The sequence below is a fragment of the Anser anser genome (genome assembly GCF_964211835.1).
Source record: "Anser anser genome assembly, chromosome: 1".
Lineage (NCBI taxonomy): Eukaryota > Metazoa > Chordata > Aves > Anseriformes > Anatidae > Anser > Anser anser.
In genome coordinates this window covers 11,746,605-11,772,695 of record NC_139720.1, presented here as the reverse complement: position 1 = coordinate 11,772,695, position 26,091 = coordinate 11,746,605, and the positions used below count along the sequence as shown (strand labels likewise).

General features: G+C 35.7%; 1 protein-coding gene across 1 annotated transcript in view; it reads left to right on the top strand.

Moving 5' to 3' along the window:
- GNAI1 (G protein subunit alpha i1) overlaps positions 1–18,925 on the top strand; it is a 37,516-nt gene extending 18,591 nt beyond the window's left edge. Inside the window, exons 2-8 of the mRNA XM_083843726.1 lie at positions 3,589–3,631; positions 3,709–3,850; positions 7,852–8,009; positions 8,977–9,105; positions 14,363–14,492; positions 15,765–15,918; positions 16,805–18,925. Of these exons, the coding sequence (XP_083699852.1) occupies positions 3,589–3,631; positions 3,709–3,850; positions 7,852–8,009; positions 8,977–9,105; positions 14,363–14,492; positions 15,765–15,918; positions 16,805–16,995 (947 nt within the window). The 3' untranslated portion in view covers positions 16,996–18,925. The remainder of the gene's footprint in view (positions 1–3,588; positions 3,632–3,708; positions 3,851–7,851; positions 8,010–8,976; positions 9,106–14,362; positions 14,493–15,764; positions 15,919–16,804) is intronic.
- The last annotated feature ends 7,166 nt before the right edge of the window (positions 18,926–26,091 follow it).

Below are 26,091 nucleotides of genomic sequence, written 5' to 3'. Positions count from 1 at the left end.
CCTTTCAGTATGGGACAGTGAGTAAGGTGTCATTTTCTGACATATTTTAGAAAGGTTATTAGTAAAACTGCAGGCAATTTAGCATGAAGCTTTAAAAAAAAAAAAAAAAACCCTCCACACCCAAGATAAAAACAAGAACAGCAGGAAAACAAACAAACAAACAAAAAACACTATTTCTATTTTACGGTAAAGTAGGAGAGTGCATTTTCCAAGAGCTCATTATTAATGTTAGGTGCTTTGTAGTAAGTTGCTTGATTTTTTTTCATATGTATTATGGGTGTTTGTGGTTATGTCTTGTGGTTACAGTCTGTCTTGGGACCAGTACTGTTTAATGTCTTTATTAGCGACTTAGACCATGGGTTTGAGTGCACCCTCAGCAAGTTTTCAGATGACACCAAGCTGAGAGGGGCAGTTGATACACCAGAAGGAAGGGATGCCATCCAAAGGGACCTGGGTAAGCTCGAGAAGTGGGCCCACGTGAACTGCGTGAGGTTCAACAAGGCAAAGTGCAAGGTGCTGCACCTGGGTCGGGGCAATCCCAGACATGAGGACAGACTGGGAGAAGACCTCATTGAGATGAGGATTTGGCGGTTCTGGTTGGCAAAAAGCTCAACATAAGCCAGCAGTGTGCGCTTGCAGCCCAGAAGGCCAACTACATCTTGGGCTGCATCAACGGAGGCGTGGCCACTAGGTCGAGGGAGGTGATTGTTCCCCTCTGCTCTGCCCTTGTGAGACCCCACCTGGAGCCACGCATCCAGGTCTGGGGCCCCCAGTACAAGGAAGGATGTGAACCTGTTAGAGCAAGTCCAGAGGAGGGCTACAAAGATGCTCAAAGGCCTGGAGCACCTCTCCTGTGAAGAAAGGCTGAGAGAGCTGGGGCTGTTTAGCCTGGAGAAGAGAAGGCTCTGGGGAGACCTCACTGTGGCCTTTCACTACTTAAAGTGGGCGTATAAAAAGGGTGGAGAGGAACTCTATACTTGGGTAGATAATGACAGAACAAGGGGGATGTTTTTAAACTTAGAAGGAAGATTTAGGTTAGATGTTAGAAAGGAATTCTTCACTCGCTGGGAGGTGAGGCACTGGCACAGGCTACCCAAAGAAGCTGTGGATGCCCCATCCCTGGAGGTGTTCAAGGCCAGGTTTGATGCAGCCCTGGGCAGCCTGGTCTGGTGGGGGTTGTTCCTGCTCATGGCAGGGGGTTGGAACTAGGTGGTCTTTAGGGTCCCTTCTAATCCAAGCCATTCTATGATTCTATGTTATTTAATGGGCTTTTACAAGAATTCTAGGTATTTGGTACAATTTGATGCTGACACTGTAGAGAAAGAAGGGTAATCAACTTGAGAAAAACTGAGTAGAAGGCGTTATAAAATAACTTATGATTTTATGACCGGTCCTGACAGTGAGCTGCTCAGTTAATCAAATATGATAAATTTTTAACAGAAAGCATTTCACAAGGTAATGTAATTTAAATGCTGTAGTAACATTTATCTCCAAAATTTTTCTCGAATACAGAGATATAAAAGGGAGATTTGCTTTTTTCACATGATCTGAATAAAGATATTAAACCAAAGCAAAACAAAAATCAGTTTTATTCATGAAATTAAACCATTGACACCTATTTGTGCTGAAGTGCACAATTAATTATTTATAGATTAAGTATTAATTTAGTTTATAAATGCTTCCCGTGTCACAGTAACGAATAACTTTCATAATTGTGTCTTTGCAAGTGTAACGTTGGTTAAGAGGCCTTATCTTCTAGTTGGTAGCTGTTACAAGTGTTGATGTTGTCATGATGCCCCCTGGTTCTTGGAAGGTATGCATCGATTTTTGCCTACTCCAATAAAACTACGGTTCCTGAATCTGTCTTGTTGTCAAAATGTGTGGTATTTATCAGTAACTTGTGGAGGTTAGTGTTTGTTGTTCTTGCCTACATTTCTGTAAAGTGCTGTTTTCTGTTTACATGAATATCCTGGTACTGAACTTCTGTGGCAGTTCAGAATCTGAGAACTGTTGCTACTCTTTAGTATGTATGTCAAAACCAAGCCTTTTACATGGACGTTAGAAGTTTGTGTAGTGATAGGGCAAGGGGGAATGGTTTTAAACTAAAAGAGGGAATATTTGGATTAGACATAAGGAGGAAATTCTTTACTATGAGGGTGGTGAGTCATTGGACCAGGTTGCACAGAGAAGCTGTGGATGCCCCATCCCTGGAAATGTTCAGTGTCAGGTTGGATGGGGCTTTGGGCAACCTGGGCTGGTGGGAGGTGTCCCTGCCTGTGGCAGAAGGGTTGGACTGGATGATTTTTAAAGTTCCTTTCCAACCCAAACCATTCTATGATTCTGTAACCTCAGCCTAGTGGCAGGGGCAGAGTGAGGAAACCTTGGTGCTGTGCATGCACTTTTCAGCAATAGTTAAAATGTTGGTGTGCTAGCAACACTGTTTTAACCGCAAATCTGAAGTACAGCACTATCTGGGCTGTTATGTCTCTATCCCAGACAGACCCAGTAGCTCAGTACAGCAGCTCAGAATGTGGCTTACTTTCATTTCATCAAGAGCTCACTGCTGACTGTTCAGGTCATTGATTCGGCAGTCATTTTGTGTAAGCCAGTTCCCTAACCCATTAATCTCATGCCTGTATTGTTGCATGGGTTATTCTGTGCCATGTGCAGGAATTTGCATTTTAGTGTCTCGAGGTTCCTGTCAGCTCTAGTTTGTTGAGGACCCTCTGAATAACACCTTTGTTCTCCCAACACTTTGACTACTTCCTGACCTCCAAGCCTGATGTTGCTTGCAGACATGTTGCAGGAGCATTCCATCCTGGTTTTAAGGTCATTGATGAACATGTTAAACAGTGTTAACCCAGTGTCAGCTTCTGAAGATTCTCTTCTGTAACTGACTTCCAGTTAGATTTTAAATTATTGATCACTAGCCTTTAGGTTTGGCTGTCTATACAGGTTTTCAGACACCTCGACATCAATATTTATCCAATTTGGTATAAGGATACTATGATAGATGGCATTGGAATCCCTACTGGAGACAGAGTAAATAAGATCCTTTGGTGTTCTACTTCCACAGAACCAGTTGTTTCCCTATAAAAAAGTTATCAAGTTAGTTGCACGCAGTTTGCCCTTGATAAATCCTTCCTAGTGTTTCCTAGGTAGCTTATTGTCCTCTTTGGACCTGGAAGTGACTTTCAGGAATATTTGCTGTATCATTTGTCTGAGGAACGAGGTGAGGCTGATTGGCTTTATAGTTTCTCAGAGTTCCCTTTTAGCCTTTTTTTTTTTTTGAACATGAATACAGCCTTTACTAGTGATTCCCTTTGGTCACAGTGACCTTTAAAGATGTTAGAAATTCCTTTGGTCATATTGGAATTGGACAATTGGTGATCTGTTTGCATTACAGAAACTTTTCAGAGTTGAGTGATTTCTTGTTAAAATGTCTTGATTTTGAAAACTTCCAGCTGGAAGCACATTTTGAACTACTGAAGTTCTTTACATTGGTTAGGTACTTGAAATGTAGAAACTTACTTTAAATGCCTTGTCAAAGATGAGTAGAAATCTAATGAATTTTCTCACATTTTTCAGGAGCTGGTGAGTCAGGGAAAAGCACAATCGTCAAACAAATGAAGTAAGTATGGTAAAATATATTTATAGAGAATTTTTTTTCTTACTTGAATAGAGAATTTATTTATTTTCCTTCCATAGGATTATCCATGAAGCTGGTTATTCAGAAGAAGAATGTAAACAGTACAAAGCTGTTGTCTACAGTAACACCATTCAGTCCATTATTGCTATCATTAGAGCAATGGGGAGGTTGAAGATAGACTTTGGTGATCCAACCAGGGCTGTGAGTATTGAAGTACACATGCACATATAAAGCGGAAATATCCATTCATTTTCAGTTTTTGTCCATTGTTATTTCCTGGAAAAAATCTCTTCCTATCTAAAAATCTTTGTAGGTTAGGAGGTTTGATAAAGATGAATGTCATTTAGTTTTCTATCACGGCACAGTGCTCTACAGAGCAATCAGCTCTTCATTGATTCAGAACAACTATTTGGTTTAGATACAGTTCTCCAAATTGTATCTAAATTGGGAGAACTAAACACCTGAGTCTTAGGGCTCTTTTGAAAAAAACAACAAGCTGTGTAGTCATACTTCTTAGTAGGCAGGTAGGCATCTAGCTGTTCTCTGCACTTCTCTATTGACTCGTAGGCACAGTAGTGCCTAAAACATTCCCACCTCTGGACTGAATCCCGTTTCATACTGATTTCCAATGTGGATAACTTTATTGTACTCTAAGTCACAGGCATAGCCCTGCTGCTGGTATCCATTCTTTTCATCATACCGCATGGATTAGGAATTTTTCCCAAGAAATCAGAGATCTTTTTCTAGGCTTTCCTGTGCATTTTGAATCCAATTTCATCCACTTACTGGAGATAGTCTTCAGAACTGATCCTTTTTGCTTATCATCTTCTCAAATCCTAACCCTGTACTCTTACCTGTGGTGAATCTGTTTGTGTCCCTGTCTGGCCAGGGGTATAGATGCTCTAAATCTCTCTATAAAATGCTTCCTTAATTGTTTTTGCTTGTGCACTGTTTGCAGGAGTCCATTCTGTGCTGCAGTGCTGAAATGTATCACCAAAGTTCCTAATCTGAACAGCACTGTAATTTAATTCAGGATTTGTGGCTTTATTTTCTTTGCATAGACGTTAATGAGAGAATAGGGAGTGCCAACCAGTGCAGGTTTTGAAGCACAAACTAGCCAGATAGCAGCTATCTTGCAGGAGGGTTGGAGGAAGAAATTTTGCTCTTAATGCATTGAAATAAATATGTAAGGTAGTTGGAGGGATATCTTGTCATAATTTAGTTCTTTTCATTGTGTTAATATTGAATTACAGTTGGGGGGGGAGTCTTGAAAAATAAGAAATAGTATGCAGATGCTTCGTTCTTGATAAAGTCTTGTGTTCAAAATCTTATTGATGGCTTAAAAAAGAGCGTGACCTCAATAACCGTGCTTGATGCATTGGGTATGCTTGTCATAAAGACAAACATTACGTTAAGTGGGTATTGAAGTTGCAAATGAAATCTTAAGTCTGTTTGGTAGTCATATGTAAATTATTAGACAATTTTCCTTTATGTAAATTATTAGACAATTTTAAGTCTTTCGTCATTTTTAGTTTATGTACATGTGTTAATTCCACCTGAAAGCTGCTTAACTGTAAATGTAACTAGTGAAAGCTTTGTGTTGTTTTGTTATTCCTCTGTAGCATTGTTCTCATGTTTTCTGTTGTGTCTTGAGACCAAAGTTTGCCAGGGCAGGAGTGGTATCTTAGTGCATGTTAGTTCAGTATTTGTTTGATGAAGTCCTATCTGGAGTCTGGCAGCTAACGTTTGGAAAACGCAGATGGTAGATTCCTGTTACTAAATACGTGTTAAAAGAAAACAGAGTGAAGAGCGAGTTTAGGTGTGATCAGCTAAAGTAACTAGCAAGATTTTGAAAGCTGTGTATGGTATCAACTTGAAATAATCTGTTTGTCAACTTCAGAAAACGACATAAGTGATAATGCAAACTTTTGTCAGGGATGGTTGTGAAATAACTGTCTATCCCCTAGCACCTAGGCAGGTCTAGGTGATCTGCGTTCTTTTTACAAAGCAACACTGCTGTTGAAAGTCAGTATTAGACTTGAATGGAAGCAGCCTTGTTGCAGTATGATTAAAGGAAATTTTCTGTCATTGGTTAATAATGAAAATAGGACTCAGCTGTTACATCCTACATCATTTATGGTATCTAGTACTTGCCATGATTAGAAAAGGGATATGAGGGTAACAAATAACACTTCTTATTTTAATGGTTGGGCTTTTGGAAATAGAAACTAATTCTCTTCCTGCTCCCTCTTCCACCCTCGCAATAAAAAAAAAAAATGCCACAATATTAGAGAATGTAGAGACAGAACTTACAGAGCTATTTGAAACAGAGTAAGTTTTGCATGTAAAGTCAGACCATGTCAGGTGTGAAATGACATTTTAATAGTTCATGACAAGACCGGCTGACGGTTTCCAGTTTCTATCATGTATTGTAATATATTGGCTTTTCCTTCAAGATCTGTGGTTTCTATCAGTTGTAGATCCTTGACATTTTCATCCACAAACAATATTCAAAACCAGAATTGTCACTGAAGTTTCTTTTATGCGGGCATATTGTTGAAGCTACAGTCAGTGAGATCTGATTATCCTACTCTTTGATCTTTAATATTCTTTCGTTTTATGCAATTATTATTGCAATCCACTGAACTCTTATTAGCAATTTTTCTTGTGGATGTACAAGTAATCAGTATTCTGTTCATTTTTTGACAAATGTCCATTTTTAGAATTGTAGCTTTCACAAGACTTATGTCTTAGTTACTTGTTGTTTATATGTATAACTACTTGTTTATACACACAGATAGGTATAAATGTCTTCAAGTCTACCTTGAATTGACTGAACAGCAAGCTTTTTGTTTCCAGGCTGTGAATATCAGTGTTACTCAATCTATCTGCAAACAATTTCCCTGTTAGCTGTCATAAAATCGTTGACTATTTAAGCCTACAGCAGGCAATCTCTTTAGAATAACCATTAGTTTCTATGTTTATCCTGAAAATGTTATTCCTCACAGCTTATTGTTTGAACAGCAAAGGTGATAGAAACTGTTTTTTTTCTACAGATTTGCATCAGTATCTATACTTGCTATTCTGTGAGAATAACTTTACATGTTGCATTTTTAATTCTCTTCTTTCTTGAAATTCTTTAAGTTCCCAGCTGCTTTTTACCTAAACCCCTCTCTTTTCACCTTTCTCCTTTTTCGTCTGTTCTTTCTTTTATTTATTAGACAAACAGTACATGCCGTGGGTAGTAGTTACAGGCCACAAGTATGCTGATTTTGCTGGCCGGCACACCTTGGCAATAGATCACATACAAACTGTAACTACAGTCAAGAAGCTACTCCTATGAAAATATTAATGTGGATATGTTTTTCCTCTACCCAGCTGCTGTCGTCTTTTTCCAGTATCTTACAGATCTAACATTTTTAGTCTCTTTCCTCAGTCAGAATTGGATAAGTTAGACAACTATTCAAATTCTGTTAAAGGAGACTGCTGGATTGATATCCTGTACTCCAGTAGCCTCATTTTCAGAGGCAGTCATTATATGAATGCACAAATTGCTGTTTTTCTTAAAAACAAACCAAAATATGTGACCAAACAAACAAAAAACCCACTTGATTTCTTGACATGGAGTTACGAAGAAAACTTGGTGTATGTAGAATAGTTAAGTTGATGGATATGTGTAACTGATTTATCTGGAAAAGTTTTAAGTATATTTCTCTTTACTAATGAATATTTGTCAATTCCAAACAAATCTTTTGAAGTTTACACGATTAATGTATATTCTGCAGTCAATATACATCTGCATATCCAAAGGTTCTAATATGCATTGTAACTGTTCTATTCAGTTTGTGGCATATGCTAAGCAAATAAGGTCAACGTTAGACTTCAGCACAACGTATGTTACTACTTCCATTTATAGAAGTTCATTTCAAGTGACAAACTGATCAGAAGTTTTGTCAGCTTATGTAAAATTGAGTGGCCTTATCTTTGTATGTTGTTGAAAAAAGGTGGGAAGTCATATTCTATGTAGAAAACTAATTGTTTTCTTTCACATTTTTTGTTTGGTTACATTAATGTATAGTGGGTTAAGTAACCTACTCCTTTGCTGAATGTGTAATCCTTAATCCTGAGTGAGAGGAGAAAGTAGTATACCTTTGTTATATTTCTTAATGTTTGTCTCTCCATTTTCTGTTTACACATTAAAGGATGATGCTCGTCAACTCTTTGTGTTAGCTGGAGCAGCAGAAGAAGGATTTATGACTGCAGAGCTTGCTGGCGTTATCAAAAGACTGTGGAAAGACAGTGGAGTACAAGCTTGTTTCAACAGATCTAGAGAATACCAGCTTAATGACTCTGCTGCCTAGTAAGTACTTTGTGACAGACAATACTTCTGTTTTCAAGTAATAGTTAAAGGAATAAAAAAGAAGTCTAACCTTTGAGTAATTCTGTTCCCATACAAACAGAAATTTAGAAGTACCTAGACAAAGATTTTGTCTGCTTGTGTCAGAATGGTGCACGTAACTTTTGCAAATGGAGAGGAAGAGGTGTGGTATAACTGAATTTAAATCATTTGGAGGATGACTTACCTCCGCTGTTCAGTTTTTTTAATAAATTCTTCTCAAATTTCATAAGAAAGCTGGTCTTTTAATCATATTATTTTGTCCTGAAAATTGCTAACTTCTGGTTACAGTAAAGGGAGAACTTAATATCTTTTCTATCACTATGCAAAAAGCACTAGTAAGATTTGTATTGTTATGAGAAACATCACGCTTCATGGTGTGCATCACAATATTAATATTAATTATTAGTGACTGGAGTTTAATGTTGTAAAAAATGTGTAATTAGAAATTCCCAATATAAAGTTATATTGGTCATATATTTAGCATTGTTTAAAAATATTTATTAATTCTGGCCAACATACTGGGTTGTCCTTTTCACACCTGTTATCAGTTCCAGAGTAATTAGTTTTTGCTTTATAGTTCAAAGAAAATTGTAGTTCACTAAGAGGTTACAAAAATGAAAGTCTTCTTCTAGTTAATACAAATAAAATTGGTAAATGTGCAACCATGTTTACATCCTGGGATTTCATAATAATTCTTTTTATTGGGGTCAATTGTATATGTTTTCTTCTAGGATGAAAGTGTATCTAAAACTTCAAAAGAAATTAGCAGGAAAATAATCTGTCTCTTGTCTTTTCTGTCTTACCTCAGAGACAGCTGTTCATATAAAAGTCAGGTACAATGAATAGACCTAGGACTTCTGTGATTCTTTGCAATTATCTGATTACTATTTTAGGAATAACTGAAAGCAGTGTTTATTTTTACCTTCAGTTACTTGAATGACTTGGACAGGATAGCACAAACCAGCTACATTCCAACCCAGCAGGATGTTCTCAGGACTAGAGTGAAAACTACAGGAATAGTGGAAACTCACTTTACTTTCAAAGATCTTCACTTTAAGTATGTAAATTTATTATATTGCATGTCTATCTGTCTGTTACGGCTTCTGTAAAGTTCTTGTGGATACACTTTCAGTAATGCAATTTAGCAAATTTTGCATAGCCACAATTTTGATTATTTTTCTTTTAGTTGAAAAACTTATTCATGCTTGGCTCAATTTTCTGAAGGCAAATGGGAGTCATCTGAAATCCTATCATAACTCATAATAAATATGGAGATATTAAGTAATAAATGCTTTGTTTATATTGGGAGCTTTTTGTAAAGATACTTTCTATGTAAATCAAATCTCATAGTACTCAATATTGTATTGCATTAATATGTAGCTGTTCTATCAGATTTTTCCATTTAAATTCCGTTGTAGAACTGGAGGCTTGTAAACATTTGTTGCTCTTGTTAAAAAAAAAAAAACCAAAACAACAACAACAACAAAAAACCTCCATTTTCATGGAGAACTGAATTCAAAACTGAATGGTAGTTTTTTAAGGTAGTACTTTAGTGATGAAAGACCGTGATTTATGTTCCCTGTGATGTGAGGTTTACAAAATAACGTTAATATTCTGAACATTTTATGTCCTGAGACATCCATGATGAAAGCAAAGGGTAATATAAATGTAATACTATTGTAACTACTCCTGATTAGCAAGAATGAAGAGAAATCTCAGTAAAAATTGTATTGTATGTACATTTTAGATTGTGTAGGCATAGTTGTCAGAACATCTATACAGTAAATTTGTTCAGCATTGTCATGGAAAATGCTGTTTTTCATGTAATTGCTTAGTAAGTGTTGTAATATTGATGCTTCAGGATCACCAGTACTGTGGAAAATATATTTTGTTTCTTAATTTTAGGTGTTTAAGTGTACACATTTTTTTTTTCCTCCATAAAATAATAGCTCTTAAAGTGTTCTGAGGAATCCTTTTTTTCTTATTTTTAAGTTCTTAAGGAGTAATCTTGGAAATGTTTTTGAAAATGCATTATTTTTGGAACATTTTAAATGGGCAATAAGAATGAGGATTATCACCTGCATAACAGTATACCTAAGCAGAAGAGCTTGTTAGAGGTCATAATATTTCCAACAGATTTTGATAAGAAAGACAAGCCTTTTTTTCTTTTAATGTTTCCTTCTCTACTTTATATACTTTTTAATAGAAATCTAGTGACTCAGAACAATTTAAGATTTCTAAAAATGACAAGTTGCACCTGATGGGGTTCAATTAATCTTATGTAGTACACTAAATCAGTTGGTTTTCTATGTTTGTACCCCATACCTCCTCTTACAACCTGGGGAAAATAGGAAAGTGAGATGATCAAAGATGCATTCAGTTTTAATAAAAGTGAGACTTTCCAGATATATATCTTATCTTTTTTTGGTAACCACTCACCCTACCTTAAAGTATTAGTAAATAAGAAGTCTTCTGCAAGGTTGGGTCTTGGAGGGAGAAAACAAACAACTTGTATAACCTTAACAAACTCAAAAATCACAATAAATAACTGGTATCCTTTTGGTCTATGTCACATTCTTCACGTTTTGTATGGGTACTGGAATCATATTCTCAGATTAAATAACCTGAAAGAGGCAGAACATGTCAAATTTGGCAACGCTAGTTACAAAAAAACGATGTGACAATGAAATACCTTGCACAAGCCCTTAAATTTGCACAGTTGCTGATAAACCCTTTAGAAAGCTACCTATATAGCTAAATAACATAGATTAGTAGGGTGATGACTGGAGAAGCATCTTTAGTGCTTTACATTTAGTTCAGTGAATTAATTTGTCTTAATATGGCATAGCCACCTTGCAATCTCACTGGAAATGTTTGCTTTCTTTAAGTAAATGAAATGGAAAGTCAATAAAGCATTTCTTTAATGACGACATTCTTTAGATAAGGGAGGTAGATTTGGCTGTTACAAACTTTCTTTCAGCACTGCCTTGTATTTCTTGTAGTTCATTGTAGACAAATTTATCTTGAATAAACAATACATGATTCTTTTGAGTAGCTGAACCATTGACTGCAGTATGAGTTCCTAGTACCTGAGGCAAAGAATGGGCTTGCACACAACACTCACATTAGGAGGAGAAATCTGTAAAGCATTTGAGCTTCTCATTCTTTAAAACTTTTAAATTTGTCTGCAGATTAGGCAGCTGCTGTCAGTGTTTGTGTGCTGGGACTGTGACCTAACAATCTGTATATACAGACTTCTAATGGAGTAGATGCACGGCTTAGGAGCTTTGAGACCACTCTGTTTGGAATGGCTAATTATTTGGAAAGATGCTGCAACCTTATCTTTTTTTTGAAGAATTTTGTGTGCCAAATAATTCTTCTGTGCCTGTCTTTCTCTGTACTGACATAATATGTAGAAGAACCCTCAAGACAAAAGCCAAACCATCAGGCTCTTACTGCTTTCTGTTGAGATGTTCACTGTCAAACTGGTGCCAAAACTTCACCTAGCACTAAGTTTTAGCATATAAAAAAATCAAAGATGAATGCAAAAAGGTGTTTTGTGTAAAGAACTGGACATTTCAGTGCGCTGTTAGAAAGACAACCCCAAAAACAGACATCATTGGTAAAATAATGCCACTGGTGAAGAGTCTATTCTGAACTGAAACAAAGATTTCTGGCTAAAATCAGCATCTTCCGCTGATTTTGCCCATATATTATATGGGCATATAATATATTATGCCCATATAAACTGAAAATTACACTTCTTTTATCTTCTGGAAGTCTTCAGTCTTATGCATTTTCCCTCACTTCCCAGAATCCATGCTGGCAGTGTAGTCTGCACGAGTCAAAATGATGGTTGGCATAAGGACCATGAAATACCATAAGAGCACCAAACACTCACATCACAGGTGTGATGCTTCTTGTGCAGATCTATTCCTTTTTACATATTTTTGCAGTTCTTTGAAAGAGTTTTTGTTAATATGGTTCTTTGTTCATGTGCAATTTTGTGCAATGTTTCCTTACACATCTCAGTTACCATCTTAGTAATAATGTTTTTACATTGAGTGGTGCCTTAAGATATGCTTAATCCAGTTGAGATCCATGCAGTTTGATATTACAGTACTGCCATTGGTATAAAGCTTTTATTTTATCATGTTCCTTAAAAGCTAGTATCCACAGAAAAGATACAAGGAACCGTTTTCTTAATTTCTTAGTTACTTTCTTACTCATATTCTGGTATGTTCTGTGAACAATGAGATCTGTTGTTGTTCAAGCCTACATGCCATGCTGTCTACCAAAAGACCTCAGTGTGGTAGCCTTATTACTGATAATCCTGAATGATTCAGGCCATGCTGGAATACCTTTACAAGAATTATAATTATGCATCTTAACAGTTGTTACTTTGGATTTCTTTCCCTGGTCATATGGCATTCTATAACCAAATAAGGCTTTCATAGACTCATTAAGGTTGGAAAAGCCCTCCGAGATCATCTGGTCCAACTGTCCCCCTACCACCACTGTCACCCACTAAGCCATGTCCCTAGACGCCACATCCAACTTTTCCTTGAACACCCCCAGGGACGGTGACTCCACCACCTCCCTGGGCAACCCGTCCCAGTGCCTGACTGCTCTTTCTGAGCAGAAATGGCTCCTCATTTCCAACCTGAACCTCCCCTGGAGTAACTTGAGGCCATTCCCTCTCATCCTATCGCTAGTTACTTGTGAGAAGAGGTCCCCACACCTTTCTTTCAGATGCTAGCCATTTTACTACTTAGAGAAAACTGGATGGAGTTGTAGGAAACAGTCTGTCCTGTTCTTCCCCTTCTGTCTTCCCCCTCCCATATGAACATTTTTATACCTATTGAATTCTCTGCTTCTTCATGATAACTTAGACGGAAGTTAAAATTACTTGAAAAAATCAACTGAAGACATTAAAGTTCAGGCCTCTCTTAAAAGTAATAATTGCATTTCCTTGTAACTAGGAGGAAAAATTCAATTTTTGCATAATAGAGTATTTGCTAAGCAAGCTAGAGAAGTCACACGGTGACCTTTTCACATTGTTTTGAAACTGGAAGTAATCGCAAGAATTTGAAACAAGACTTCTCATTCTGTGACAGGAAAGAGACAGGTGATAAAGTCTGTATTCTGTCTTACCTGAGAAGGTTCAGCTATATACATTTGTTTCAGGACAGCACTGTTACCCTCTTTTTGATGAAGATATTTATTTATTTATTGGTTTAGTTCGTTATGTCTGGCTTGAAAAATACTTGAAGTACATAATGATATGAAAAGTTCAGTGTAGCTCAGAACAGTTAGGAAATGGCCATTAAAGTATGTAGATAGCAGAGAAAAGCAAATTGTTTTATACAGTGGTAATTTGTTGATCATCTGCTGCTAACTTCTGGAGTATATGGTCTTTTACTCTATTTCAGTAAAGCTGAGAATTCAAAAAACAAAAAAAAACACCTTTATAGCTCAGTTTTTCCACCTAACTGCATTTCCAAAAAGTGTCTTTATTAGAGGGAAAATTATCATTATTCCTTATTATTTGATGCCTATTTTGTCTTTTAAGAAGAGCATTTTAAAAACTGTTGTCTCTCTTAAAAAAATTTAAAAAATTAAAATTCTCTTTAAATCAGAGAGGTCTTTAAATCAGAGGTCAGCTGAAAAAATCAAGTTGAAATTTATTTTATTAGAGATGAGTTGAAAATCATCAATTTTTAGAGTTTCTAGGTTAAATCTGAAAAAATGAGAAATATATTTTATATTTAGATTTGGATTCAGAATACTGAGATAACAAAAATAAAGTGTTATTTGTGTCTAACTTTCTTAGTGTAGCATTTTTCTCCTGATCACTGAAACAGACAGCTCTGCTCTTGTATGTAAAGAATTTTATATTCTTGACCTTTTATTACTTAAGACTTTTCATTCATTTGGGAGAAAGTTTGAAAAACTTTCATATAGTTGGCACTTAGTTAAGTTAACATTGTGTATTTTTATTTTATAGATTACAATTAACTTCATTAATAAAATTATTTGTAATTGTACAAATTATTTATAAATAAGCAGTTTTATATACCTTTCAAGTCACTTTCTCATGTCTTGTGAAATGTATAGTAAAACTTTTTAAGTTTTTTTTTTAAGGTTGTTTTATGCTGACATGTTAAATTGAAATAAATGTTGCAGATTTTATGCGGTTTTTCAAAATTCTTTGATCAAGCTTGCACAGCTGATGATTTCAGAGGTTATCACTTAACATTCAGAAAGCTGGAAATTCCAAAGTTCATTTCCTGCTTTGTACTTCTGTTTTACAGAATGTTTGATGTTGGAGGCCAAAGATCAGAGCGGAAGAAGTGGATTCATTGTTTTGAGGGTGTTACGGCAATTATTTTTTGTGTGGCATTAAGTGATTATGACTTGGTTTTGGCTGAAGATGAGGAAATGGCAAGTACCTTGGTGTTGAAGAAAAGAATAGTTGTTACATAGAAACTGGATAAGTTTGAAAGGAAAGATCAATATCTCTTACAGTAGTACTCCTTTATAATATATAGACTTTGTGTGAAAGGTTTCAGAGAAATGGTGATAGAGTGTGTGCTTTCAAGTTTCAAAAATACTTCCTCATATTCTCAGGCGTACTTTGAGACAAGTGTTCTTTTCAGTTGCATTTTTTCGTATTCCAAAGGATGCAGAAATTAATGAGGATGTCAATAATACATATCCTAGTCTTTTTAAAGATGCTAGGAATATATTATAAGAAGTGGCTTTATCTGTTTCTTCTTTACTACGTTTTATTTCACTTCCTCAGCCTTCATGTTTTTCTTCTTCCTAAATGTTTTACTGAATTCTCTTTCCTTAGTTATAGAAATCTTTCTTTTTCCTTTCCTATGCTTTCTCTTCTTTCAAGATGTGACTCCTCCCACATCAATATGCACAGAGTGTATGCTTTTTATTATCTGGGTAGTTGAAAGTGATGCTAGTCTGTTGTGTGTAAATCATTAACAGACTCCTCGTGTTCTGTAGCCTCTTGCAAAACGCTGTTGGGGGAGGAAAGAAAAGGGGAAAAAAAAAAAAGGAAAAAAAAAAACACCTTCAAGTCAAATGTTGTCAAAATAGGTCATATCTGCTATCCTGCAACTTAAATGGCTGGAAGCATTGCCAAATTAGTTAGGTGTTGGATAATTTTTCTACAGAGTTATTTTATTTATTTTTTTAAACCCACCAACCTGCTCTTTTAATTCTCTGCTTCTTTGGAACTACTCCTTTCCTTATGCTGGAATCTTGACTACATGCAGAATTTAATTTTCAATTTTCAAAAGATCTAATAAGTGTAAGGCAAATTCAGGTTACTTGGAAACCTTTCTATAATATCCTTACTGCAAAATGTCAAAACACGCTAAAAATTCCTATCATATTAGAAAAAACTTAAGCCTGGAAATGAGAAAAGAAAAATCAAAAAGTAGTTGCTTAAACCCTACTCACAGAATCATTTATGTTGGAAAAAACCTTCAAAATCATTAGGTACATGAAAGTGTTCTGTGGCCTTTCTGTATTTCTCTTGGTAAAATATGGTTCTGCATGCTGGAAATTTAGTTTTACAACTTACCTAGTTAATCTGTGGCTAACAAAAGATACGTATCCTGATTTTACTACTGAAGTCTGATAAAATACAGTAAGATTTTTTTTTTGTTTGTTTGTGTTTTGTTTTCCAAATTACAGAATCGGATGCATGAAAGCATGAAGTTGTTTGACAGTATCTGCAACAATAAATGGTTCACAGACACTTCTATTATTCTCTTCCTGAACAAGAAAGATCTTTTTGAAGAAAAAATCAAGAGGAGTCCTCTCACTATTTGCTACCCTGAATATGCAGGTATTGGGAATGGGCAGATGTCAAGTAATTTCCTTATTTTTGATGCACAAATTAAGAGGAATTTAATAACTCTAGGTGTCCAAATTATTTCAGTAAAATACAGTTTAGGTTGGTATAATGTTTTTTATGAATCACAAATAAAATAGTGCTGAAGTCAGATTAATCTTTTCGACCAGATGAAATAATGCTGGTCCACTGATAGCATTTACGTTACTGCTGCAGTGCTTGTCAACCTAATCTGTTTAGCCCATTCTTTATTCTGTTGTCCTCCTATCTTTTGTACTTTTTTTTCACCGAGCAGAAATCCCTGAGCATACATGAGAGTTTATTTGAAGGGAGAGTATACGTACATATTAGAAGTAGTTGGCTTATTCAGGAAATACATAGCAAAAGATTATTTAATGAGTCTTAGACTATTTATGTATCATTTTCATTGTAACTTTAGACTGTTCTATTGTACGGAAAATATTAAATTAGAGTCAAAAAAAAAAAAGGCTTAGGAGAAATATATATACTATTTGTTTGTAACTCAATGGACCTTGGGTAGAAATAAACAAACCTGTTAAAAACATAAAAAGTGAAAGTGAAGGAAGCAAAATATCCTAGTCTAGGGAACAGTGTTAATTCAATAATGATTTGTTCCATCTACCACTGCAGTAAATACTCTTCCTGCAGTCCCTAGCCTATAATTGTTAAAAATGTGTCCAAAGGGTTTCCTACACATTTTGTTGTAAAGCAGGGACTGTGAAATTACTTAAATCAGCATACTCCTTTTTAGGTTTAAGTAGCTATTTATTTAAGTTACTATTTGGAAATAACTTCCATCAAAGATATAATATACATCTTGTTCTTCCTGTTTGAAACCTGAGTAATTTTTTCCTTCTAGGATCAAACACTTACGAAGAAGCAGCTGCTTACATTCAATGTCAGTTTGAAGATCTTAACAAGAGAAAAGACACGAAGGAAATCTACACTCACTTCACATGTGCCACAGATACAAAAAATGTGCAGTTTGTTTTCGATGCTGTAACTGATGTCATTATTAAAAATAACCTTAAAGACTGTGGCCTATTCTAGGAACAGAGAAGAGATTGTTAATTGGTAAATTATATGCCTGAAAAAAGGACTTAGGCATTTGGAACATGCCCATGTTGTGTGAAACTTGCATAGATATACTTAATTCTCTATTTTATTTTAGGTTTGAAGAACGACTTCGCACAATTCTGATCTGATTGGTTTCAAGTTGAAAGAAATACAAAATATGTTGTGCTGAATGATAGATCAGTACTGTACTTGCCTGTTTTAACAGCTTTATTTATGTTTGTCTTGTAAATTTAAGTAATTAGGTAACACTGAGATGTCTTTTGACTGTATGTAAACTTGTAGTAATGTATTTGTATAAACGTTGAACGGAATATTTTAGTAACTTGGTGTCCTCTAAAATTTCCATGGTTTATGAAGATACTGTTAGAGGAGACAGACACTTTTTGCCTTTGGATTATTTAAACATCTTGTAAAATTAAATTTTCGTTTCATCTTGAGGGTGCATGCTGCCTTATTACTTTTGTTGGTAATACTGTATATGGCGTTAGCTTTTTTGATATTTAAACAGCCTCATACACCTGCTCACATTTAAAGAAACGTAACCAATAAAACTTGTTTTTTTTGCCTTAAGTTTTGAAAAAATGTTTTTATAAATTTAGGGTAAATAAAAAAAATATTTTTAAAACTTAAATCCACAGCTTATGAAATCTGGGTTTGCAGTCTTTGCAGCACAAATGTGGCAACACTGAGAAATTGAATTTAAGGTTCAGCTATTATTGAAGCTCATGGAAATGCAAAAAGGAAGTTGTTAATAATACACTTGTAGAAATAAAAAAAAAAGAAACTGTGGTTTTTACTCACTGGAGTGAATGGTCTATAAATAATGCCATTAACAAAGGCAGGACTTCAGAGTAATATGATTTTTTTTTTTTATTCTTAAGAATTAAAATTGTGTTCTCCTTTAACTCTTTGCTATCTTCTGGTAATAAAACTAAAACTATTTTGATAATTTAATAACCACAGAAATAGTAAGTTCTCCAACTAGACATGGCACAATGTTTTCATGAATTAAAGCAATTTCCTGTTGCATATAAAAAAGAATCTTCATCATGTTGAGTAAGGTGATTCAGTTACTTTGCAGATACTGATTTTTTTTAAATTTAGTGATATTTAAAGTCTCATATTCTCTTTAAATAATAAGTTAAAGATTATGATTTTCTTCTGGTTGGGCTTTCATTATGTGACTTGCAATCTTAGGTATTTGTCATTCATTGCCTTATGGTTAGTGCCAAAACTGATTTTTATACCTATTTTAAAAGGAATAAGCTTCTATTTGTAAATAAGTTCATGGATGGTTGTCTCAAATGTATGTCATCTAGGAAATACAAACATACCAAACTTGGAAGTATGATTTTCTATACTTGTTTAGAATATTCCAGGCAGCTACAGTACACTGTAAGTTCTTTTAGGATAAGTCTTTGAATCTGTTGCTATTTTTCTATATTATCTTAGCTTATATGTTCTTAGAAATGTTCAACCAAAATATTCTACTCATTGTTCTGTTATTTAATTTTTAATTGTGCATATGTTTCATTTAGGCCTCAGCTTAAGTAAAACTGCACTTCTTATTCTTTGATGTTTCCTTTCTTAGGTACAGGATTATTACGTGTGTTTCAAATGAAAGGTTAGAAAGGAATTTCTAATTTATTACTGGAGGTTGTTAAATATATTCATACACTGAGATCTTTCAGCAGTTATGGTAAACAGTCTGTATATCCTGGGCTGCTTTTAATTGTGCTTTACAGTTCTGGATATGTAACTGATTTTAAATCTCATTGAACTACTTTGTGGAAATTGTATTTACACCTACGTTCAAGTTGGTTTTTGTACTTGATGTAAACAAAAATTGGGATTAATCAAATTGCATAAATAAATCTAAATTTTGTGCCTTGCTTGAAAGAAATGTTCTTCCTTAAAGATGCTGATAGAAATATTTCTGCATCCATCCTATAGAGATAACTAGGTAGTAAAAATTCGAAGATACAAAGTCAAAGGTTTTTGCAAGAAACAGAAAAACAATAATGAGCATAAAATTGTCATTTCAGATTAGTTCCTAAATATTTTTCCACTACTACTGTTCCTAGCAGCTTCAATTTGAGAATTTTGGGAATTTCATAATTGGTATTTTCTGCAATATTTATGTCTTAACACAGAACAAAATTCTGAAATACTTTTGTTTTTGAGTCCAGGAGGATGAGCTTGTCTTTTCTGACTTGCTGAGTTGACAGCTGGTATGTTTCCTTATGGATGCTCTCTCTGTAGTGGTTCTTTGTCTAGGTTTATAAAATGCCTATACAAAAATTGTTCATATTCAAATATTAAAGGCCAAGTATATAATTGATCACATCCATTAAGAACTTTCCAAAATTAGGTTGTTGATAGAAACTAATTTGTTAAATTTAATTTGAGAACTCCTGTATGTTAATAGTGATATGATAAAAAGTTATATATATATATATATATATATTTTGATGACATTCTAATAATTATGTGTACTGAAAACAAATACTTTGATTCTGTTCTGAATTTGTTTAGCTTCGTCTTTCAGCCCAACGGATCTTAATAATAACTAAGCAGACTGTTGATAGAAATCCTTTCTCCTTTTTAGGTTGTAATTAGATGATAATGAAATAATGCCAACACGAATATTTCTTACTTTTGACTGATCATATGAACTTGCCTGAGCTTCATAGATTTTAACTATATACTTTTTTTTTTTTGATGTTGGTACATGCTGCAGTGGACTTGTCTTAACTACCTTGGGCAAAACTGTTTGAGGATCGTGGATAACAGAGTTGATCATTCTTTGTCCTAAGATGAAAGCTGTTTATCATCTTAACCTGCCACTCCAGGAAGAGCTATAAGAGGACTTACACGCAATGGTGGGAGCTACATGCTTAGTTTTCACTGCAGTTATAATGGGGCTTCACTCTATCTCTGTTCTGTCAGCGAGCTCCTTCTCAGTCTGAGAGTCCGAAAGAAAGAAAGAAAGGAGTAAATCTTGCTGGTCTGAGGACAGTCTTGAGCCTCACCAGTCTGAGCCTCTGTTCTCTTCCAGTTCTTCACTCCTTGCATTTTTTCTACAAAAAAAGTATCCAGGCAAACTGCTTTTTTCTAGCATTAAACAAGGAAGCTCCTTCTACTATCAGGGTATTCCTTCAGACTATTTTAAGTTATTCACAATTTAGTATGTATAGGGAATTATAGCCTGATGGAGACTTCTCCAACCACCAGGGTCTTGTGAACTTATTGTCCGTGGTTGAAATCTCTAACTAAAACACAGCCATCATTAAACATTGTTATTTTTAAGAAGGTCAGTTTTGAGGAAATGGGGTTTGGAACATTTGGTATGTGACTTTACGATGCTACCTATTGAATTTGATAGAAGATTGTTTTGTCTATGAAGTAGTTACTACATTCAATGACAGAGTCCAGGATCATAGTGTGGGAACAGAGTAGTGTTTGCTGGATTTCAGCTCCTGTTTTGATGTACGCAATTAGCAGCTTCATTACTTAAATTCTACGTGAAACCTTAGAGGGGAGGAAGGAAATCAATCTGTAGCATGCTGAGCAGCATGATAGCAAGTATGCATTTAGAATTGGGAAGAATGAAAATAAGTTTCTGTTTCAAATCAAGCAAAAAGGAAACCCTACCAAGACACTAGGTATCCTACGGCGTGGATGTCTCTTGAAGTTGTTATACCTCGTATTAATAACTATTAGCCTGTGGGTCAAAGAGTAATGCCAGGATTGCAAACTTCAATTCTTTGACTATTTCACTTTGAAAAAAATAGCAGGTGCAACAAAAGGCTGTAAGGAGCTTGTGCTTGAATAGTTCATAGCTTGTGAGAGATTGCACTCACGAGGAAGATGAGACTGGCAAAACAGGAACTGGAAATTTGAGGGGAACACATCATGTACACGTGAGTATCTTAATTACCAGTCATTATCTATACCAGAGGGTACCTGTAGTTTTTGAAAAAAAAAAATAAAAATAATAATGCTGGTATTGTGGGCTCTGAAAAACAGGAATCTTAAAATTCAAGTTGCATAAGTGCAAGAAAACCATTTCCAGCTCTGATTCTAGAGTTCTTGCAAAGAAGCTGCTTTGACAGTAGGTGGAACAAAAAATAGGTGGAACAAAAGATGGTTAAGACCAAATATGCTGTCAGCGGAAGTCATCGCAGCCCCACAGAACTTCCTGTTCCCAGCTCACTTCTTTATCCTCCCACCTCCCCTGTCTCTCTCTCCATAGATAGAGAATTTTGGGAAGAGGTGTTGCCAGCGTGCTTTCCTGCTCATGGTTGGGCTGTCCTGCATGTGGACGTCTTACGAATGGCTCGTTTGAGTCCTGTGGAATATGCTGATATTTAATTCTGCTTGCAGACATCATGCAAATGTCTGCATTGGTAATGTAGGAATATGCGGGCTGATTTAGTAAGTGTACTTAAAACTGCACGTGTGTATTTTGGAAAGGATGAAGAAAAGTAGCAAATCAGGAACCGGAGCAGGTGTAGTTTAGTTTCGAGTCTGATCGGAATGACACAGGGCACATCTTAAACACCTTTTACAGATAAGTGTCCTCATTTCTGCAAGAATCAGAAGGCACTGTGAGACTCTAATGTACAAATAGCTGAGTCGGGTAGACATGTCAAATCATACCAAGTTGTGTTCAGAAGGGCTAGGACATGTGTTAGAATATAGTAGCAGTTGCCTAAACTGAAACAAATAATCCATTAGCTTTGCACATACACTCAAAGGTGTAATTATTTAACTCGAACGGTAATGTCTTATTATGAAAAAATATTTTGAAGTGTAGTTACAAGTTCAGACTACTCCTGTTTCAACATACTGGTTCTTTTGAAATGGGACGAAGAAAACAAAAGCCAAAGCTATTCTAAAATCACTATGAAACTAAGTTATACTTGTTTTGCATGCCGGATTTGGGGGGGTTAAAACAAAGGTGCAATTATTCCCATTTTGATTACATAGATCACGAACTTGAAATTATTTACCTTTGGTCAAAAGCATTATTAATAAAACCAAGATAATTTTCCATGAAGAATAGTATTAAATTTTACTTGATGTAAATTGGCAAAGGTTAAATTTCTATATATTTGTGTATTTATTAAGAAGAAATTGAGGTTCAACAGTGCATAATATAGAATATAAAATGGAACACCAACAACCAGAAAAAGTATATACAAATTATATTCAGTGACTCTATTGTAGCAAGCGTATTTGAACTTGTGTTTAAGATGTGATTATTTGTCCTATGTTTAGTATCTTAAGATATTTGGAGGTAAACTGGAGTAGTTCATCACATCCAACTTCTAGTGATCTTTCCAGTATTTTTAATCTTTAACAAAAATATTGTTTTAATCCTTCATAATTATAGAAATGTTACTTAAAAAAAAAAAAAGTTTGTCAAATACTGCTCATGGAAATGTGAGTACATTTTGTTAAATTCTGAAGTTGTTGCTTGTAGATACTGCCAGTATCTTTCCTAGCCAAGTTACATTGCTTCAGCTTAAATATCATTAATTTGCCTTGTTTTTCTACTTATAACTTAATTCCTTAAGAAATTGTCAGTCCCCGGCCTTCTGAGTCTGTTTAAGGAAGGGATGGGAGAAAGTCATAAACTATATCATCTACTGAGACTAAAAACATTTTCAAGACGTTTGTAGTCAGTGAGGCATATGAGATTGATGTTCTGGGAAAGCTTTAAAGAAAATACTCTGTGATGAACTTGACAGCTGTGTCCAATATTTGAAAGAAAGCAGCTCTTGGAGAGTGATGTGGCATGAAGTCTTCTGTATGTGCTTGCATCTGTTTTTGTTGTGGGGAGCTCCAAGTGGGAGGAGGCACACTGAGGTATGTACAGTCGCTCAGCTGCATACCTGTTTCCCAGATGAGGCTGCGAGATGCATGTGTATTTAAAGCCCAGAAGGCCTGATCTTATAAATATCGAGGAAAATGGCTGTGCTCCTTTCCACACTGTCATCTAAGGTTCGTTCAGGGTATTTTTGAGCCTGAAAACTTTTGAGCTGCGTGCTACATCTAAGGGACGTGTCACTGGTGGCAATTATACTCGTTTAGGGCTTCGCTCCAGCCTGCCAAAACTTCATAAGCAGGAATAAAAAGCAACCCAGCAAAAAGCCATTTAGAAGAGGTCCCCAGATTCTGCTGAGGAGGTGGGAAGAGAAAGAGAATGTTCCCATAGGAGAGAACAGAGGTTGCGGGGGGTAGCTGCTACTCGTATATCTCTTAATATTGTATTTGAATGCTCTCAGACTTAGTACAATTTTACAAGAAGAGGTGATGGCACCAGGGGAAAGTTGTTGGTGTATTGTACACTGAATCTTGAAACGTTGTCATACCCAGATTCTTCACCCTAGAAGATCTGTTTTCCTCTAGTTAAAAGCCATGTCAGAAAGAATAAAATGATAATATAACTGCAGTGTGATAGTCTTAAATGAGTTTTTCTTCACAACCAGAATTTTTAGTGGTGTAGAATTTCAAAGCTGATCTAAGAGATGAATCCCGAGGCTGTTAAATGAGTTTTATAGTGTTTTAAATATTAAAATGTGGAGATAGGGACAAGCTATTGCTTTTAACTTCATTTTCCCCCCAGTAAATCTGAGAAAGGAAGATTAATGGAGCATTCGAAGTGCTCGGTGTGAGCCTCTTTGCAACCAGTGCTGAAATACAATGCTTCCACGGGCTGTAATGGAGGCAGAATGAAGAATTTTAGTCTTCCATGGAATTGCAATGAACAGATAGTGCTTCCTGGTAGGTCTGGTGTTTTTATCTGTTACAGTTGACATCTTTGATGAAGAGAATAGACATAAAAATGGCCCCATTTGAAAAAAAAAAAAAAAAAAAAAAAAATACCAGAGTGCAAGTGTTAAGGTCCTTTGAGGCCAAACCGTGATAATGCTGTAGAAGGTTTGTGTGCATAAACTGACTTTCAGTGAAGCTGTAAAAGGAGTTGCTGTTTAATCACTTTCAGAAGGACTTTAGGAAACAATAAGCAGTTGTTGACAATGTTTGTCTCACTTTAATGTTCAGCATCTCGAGTTAAAATAGTTTCCCAGATCTCAGAACCGTAGAATGGTTGAAGTTGGAAGAGGCCTCTGGAGGTCACCTGTACCAATGCCCCTGCTCAGGTGGGACACCCTGAGCCAATTGCCCAGGACCACGTCCAGGTGTCTTCTGAAGATCTCCAAGGAGGAGACTCCACAGTCTCTGCGGGCAACTTGTGCCAGTGCTCAGTCATCCTCACAATAATGAAGTGCTTCCTGATGTTCAAATGGAACCTCCTGTGCTCCATTTTGTGTCCATTGCTTCTTGTCCTGTCAGTGGGCACCACTGAAAAGAGACCAGCTCTGTCCTCTTTGACACCCCTTCCTTCAGGTATTTATACACACTAATAATATCACCCCAAACTGAACAGTCCCACCTCTCTCAGCCTTTTCTTATAGGAGAGTTGCTCCAGTCCCTTCATTATCTTCGTGGCCCTGTGTTGGCATCTGTGGTCACCTATCAGCTGGCATGTGGTAATGAGTATGTGCCATTAGCCTGTGGCAATTGCAAGGTAGTTTGGCATATTTAAAACACAGTGAAACTTGTACATCTAAGAAGAAACAAAGGAATGATCAAAAAGGAAATAATTTGTAAGATTAAAGTTATGAAGATTAGGTGACAAAGGTTTGCATGCTTCCAATAACAATTATGTGCATGATTGTGTTATGCCTGCATTTCAAAAACTCATTTATGAAGTAGATTTATGCTGGATTTTTGGTGATAGCACTATACACAGAATTGAGGAGATGATGGCAGTAATAGTGTTACCTGTAATCCTGCTGCAAGGTTATTCAGCTGGCAGCTGGGGTACCAAAGTTCAAACACAATCTGATTTCTGAGGTGACTGAATTAGAGAAGTGCCTTCATGTCTGGGCTAGTAAATACTCTGAATATAGTTCTCTTATTTCTTACTCTGAAATAGTTCTCTTATTTCCACAAGGGTTAGAATCTGTATGTATCATTTACCAATCCTAATCATGCTTTCTTTCACAACAATTTTTGTACCAAGTAAAATAACGTTGATTCTCTCTGATCTCAGAGAGTTAGACGTTTGCTCAGATTCTTGCTCTGAATCAAAGCAGACGTCAAATTTACTTGCCGATGTCTTGAACAATTGTCCTAGCCAGCTGTGTTATGTTGCATAACATTACAGCTGTCCTCTCTCTTCACCTTTAAATGGTAACAAAATCATCCTTTTATACTTCTTTTTCTTTTTTTTTCCCAGATGCCATCTTATTTACAACAGCTTACAACATCTAATTCAGTTTGAAATTAATTTATGAACTATTTTTGGAACTACCAGCAAGCAGGAAAAAGTTACATACAGAGCTTGCTTGAAGACTAATCTAGTTCTCGTTTGTTGAGCTGCATGGATTCAGCCTATGAGACTTTCTTTACAACATATGCTTTTTAGTCCTTCAATAATTCTTGCAATTCTTTCCTGTATCAGTTTCCAATTCTCCTTGAGTATCTTGAATTGCAAGGCTATTTATAAGTGAAAAGAGTTTAAAAGTGGAAAGCATTTTTTTTTGAATTTTCCTTTTTGTAAGATGAATGGGAGAAGAATACAAAATGAGTGTTTTACCAAAAAATACCAGTTTGAATCATCTCAACAAGGCTTCAAAATTTTCCATTCCCAAAGCTTAAATATTACTGCAGAGGACTGTAGATTGCTAAACAATTTTCTATACTTTTTTTTTTTTTAAACAGAAAAACATATTACCATAGGCCAAAATACCCCAAACCCTGCCTACCCCATGCTATGAGACCAAGGAAAGATAGATAAGAATCAGAATACAGCATTCATTTTAGAAGAATTCATTCATATCAAGGAAAGACCATCAAGACCAGGAGTTTATCTAGATAGCAGAATGCTACATTTGTGCAGAGGCATGCTGCTTCCCCACAAGTCTCTTGCCTGATCTGATTTTGACTGAAGATCCTCACTAATGCATTACTTTGCCCAACTGCCAACCATTTGTA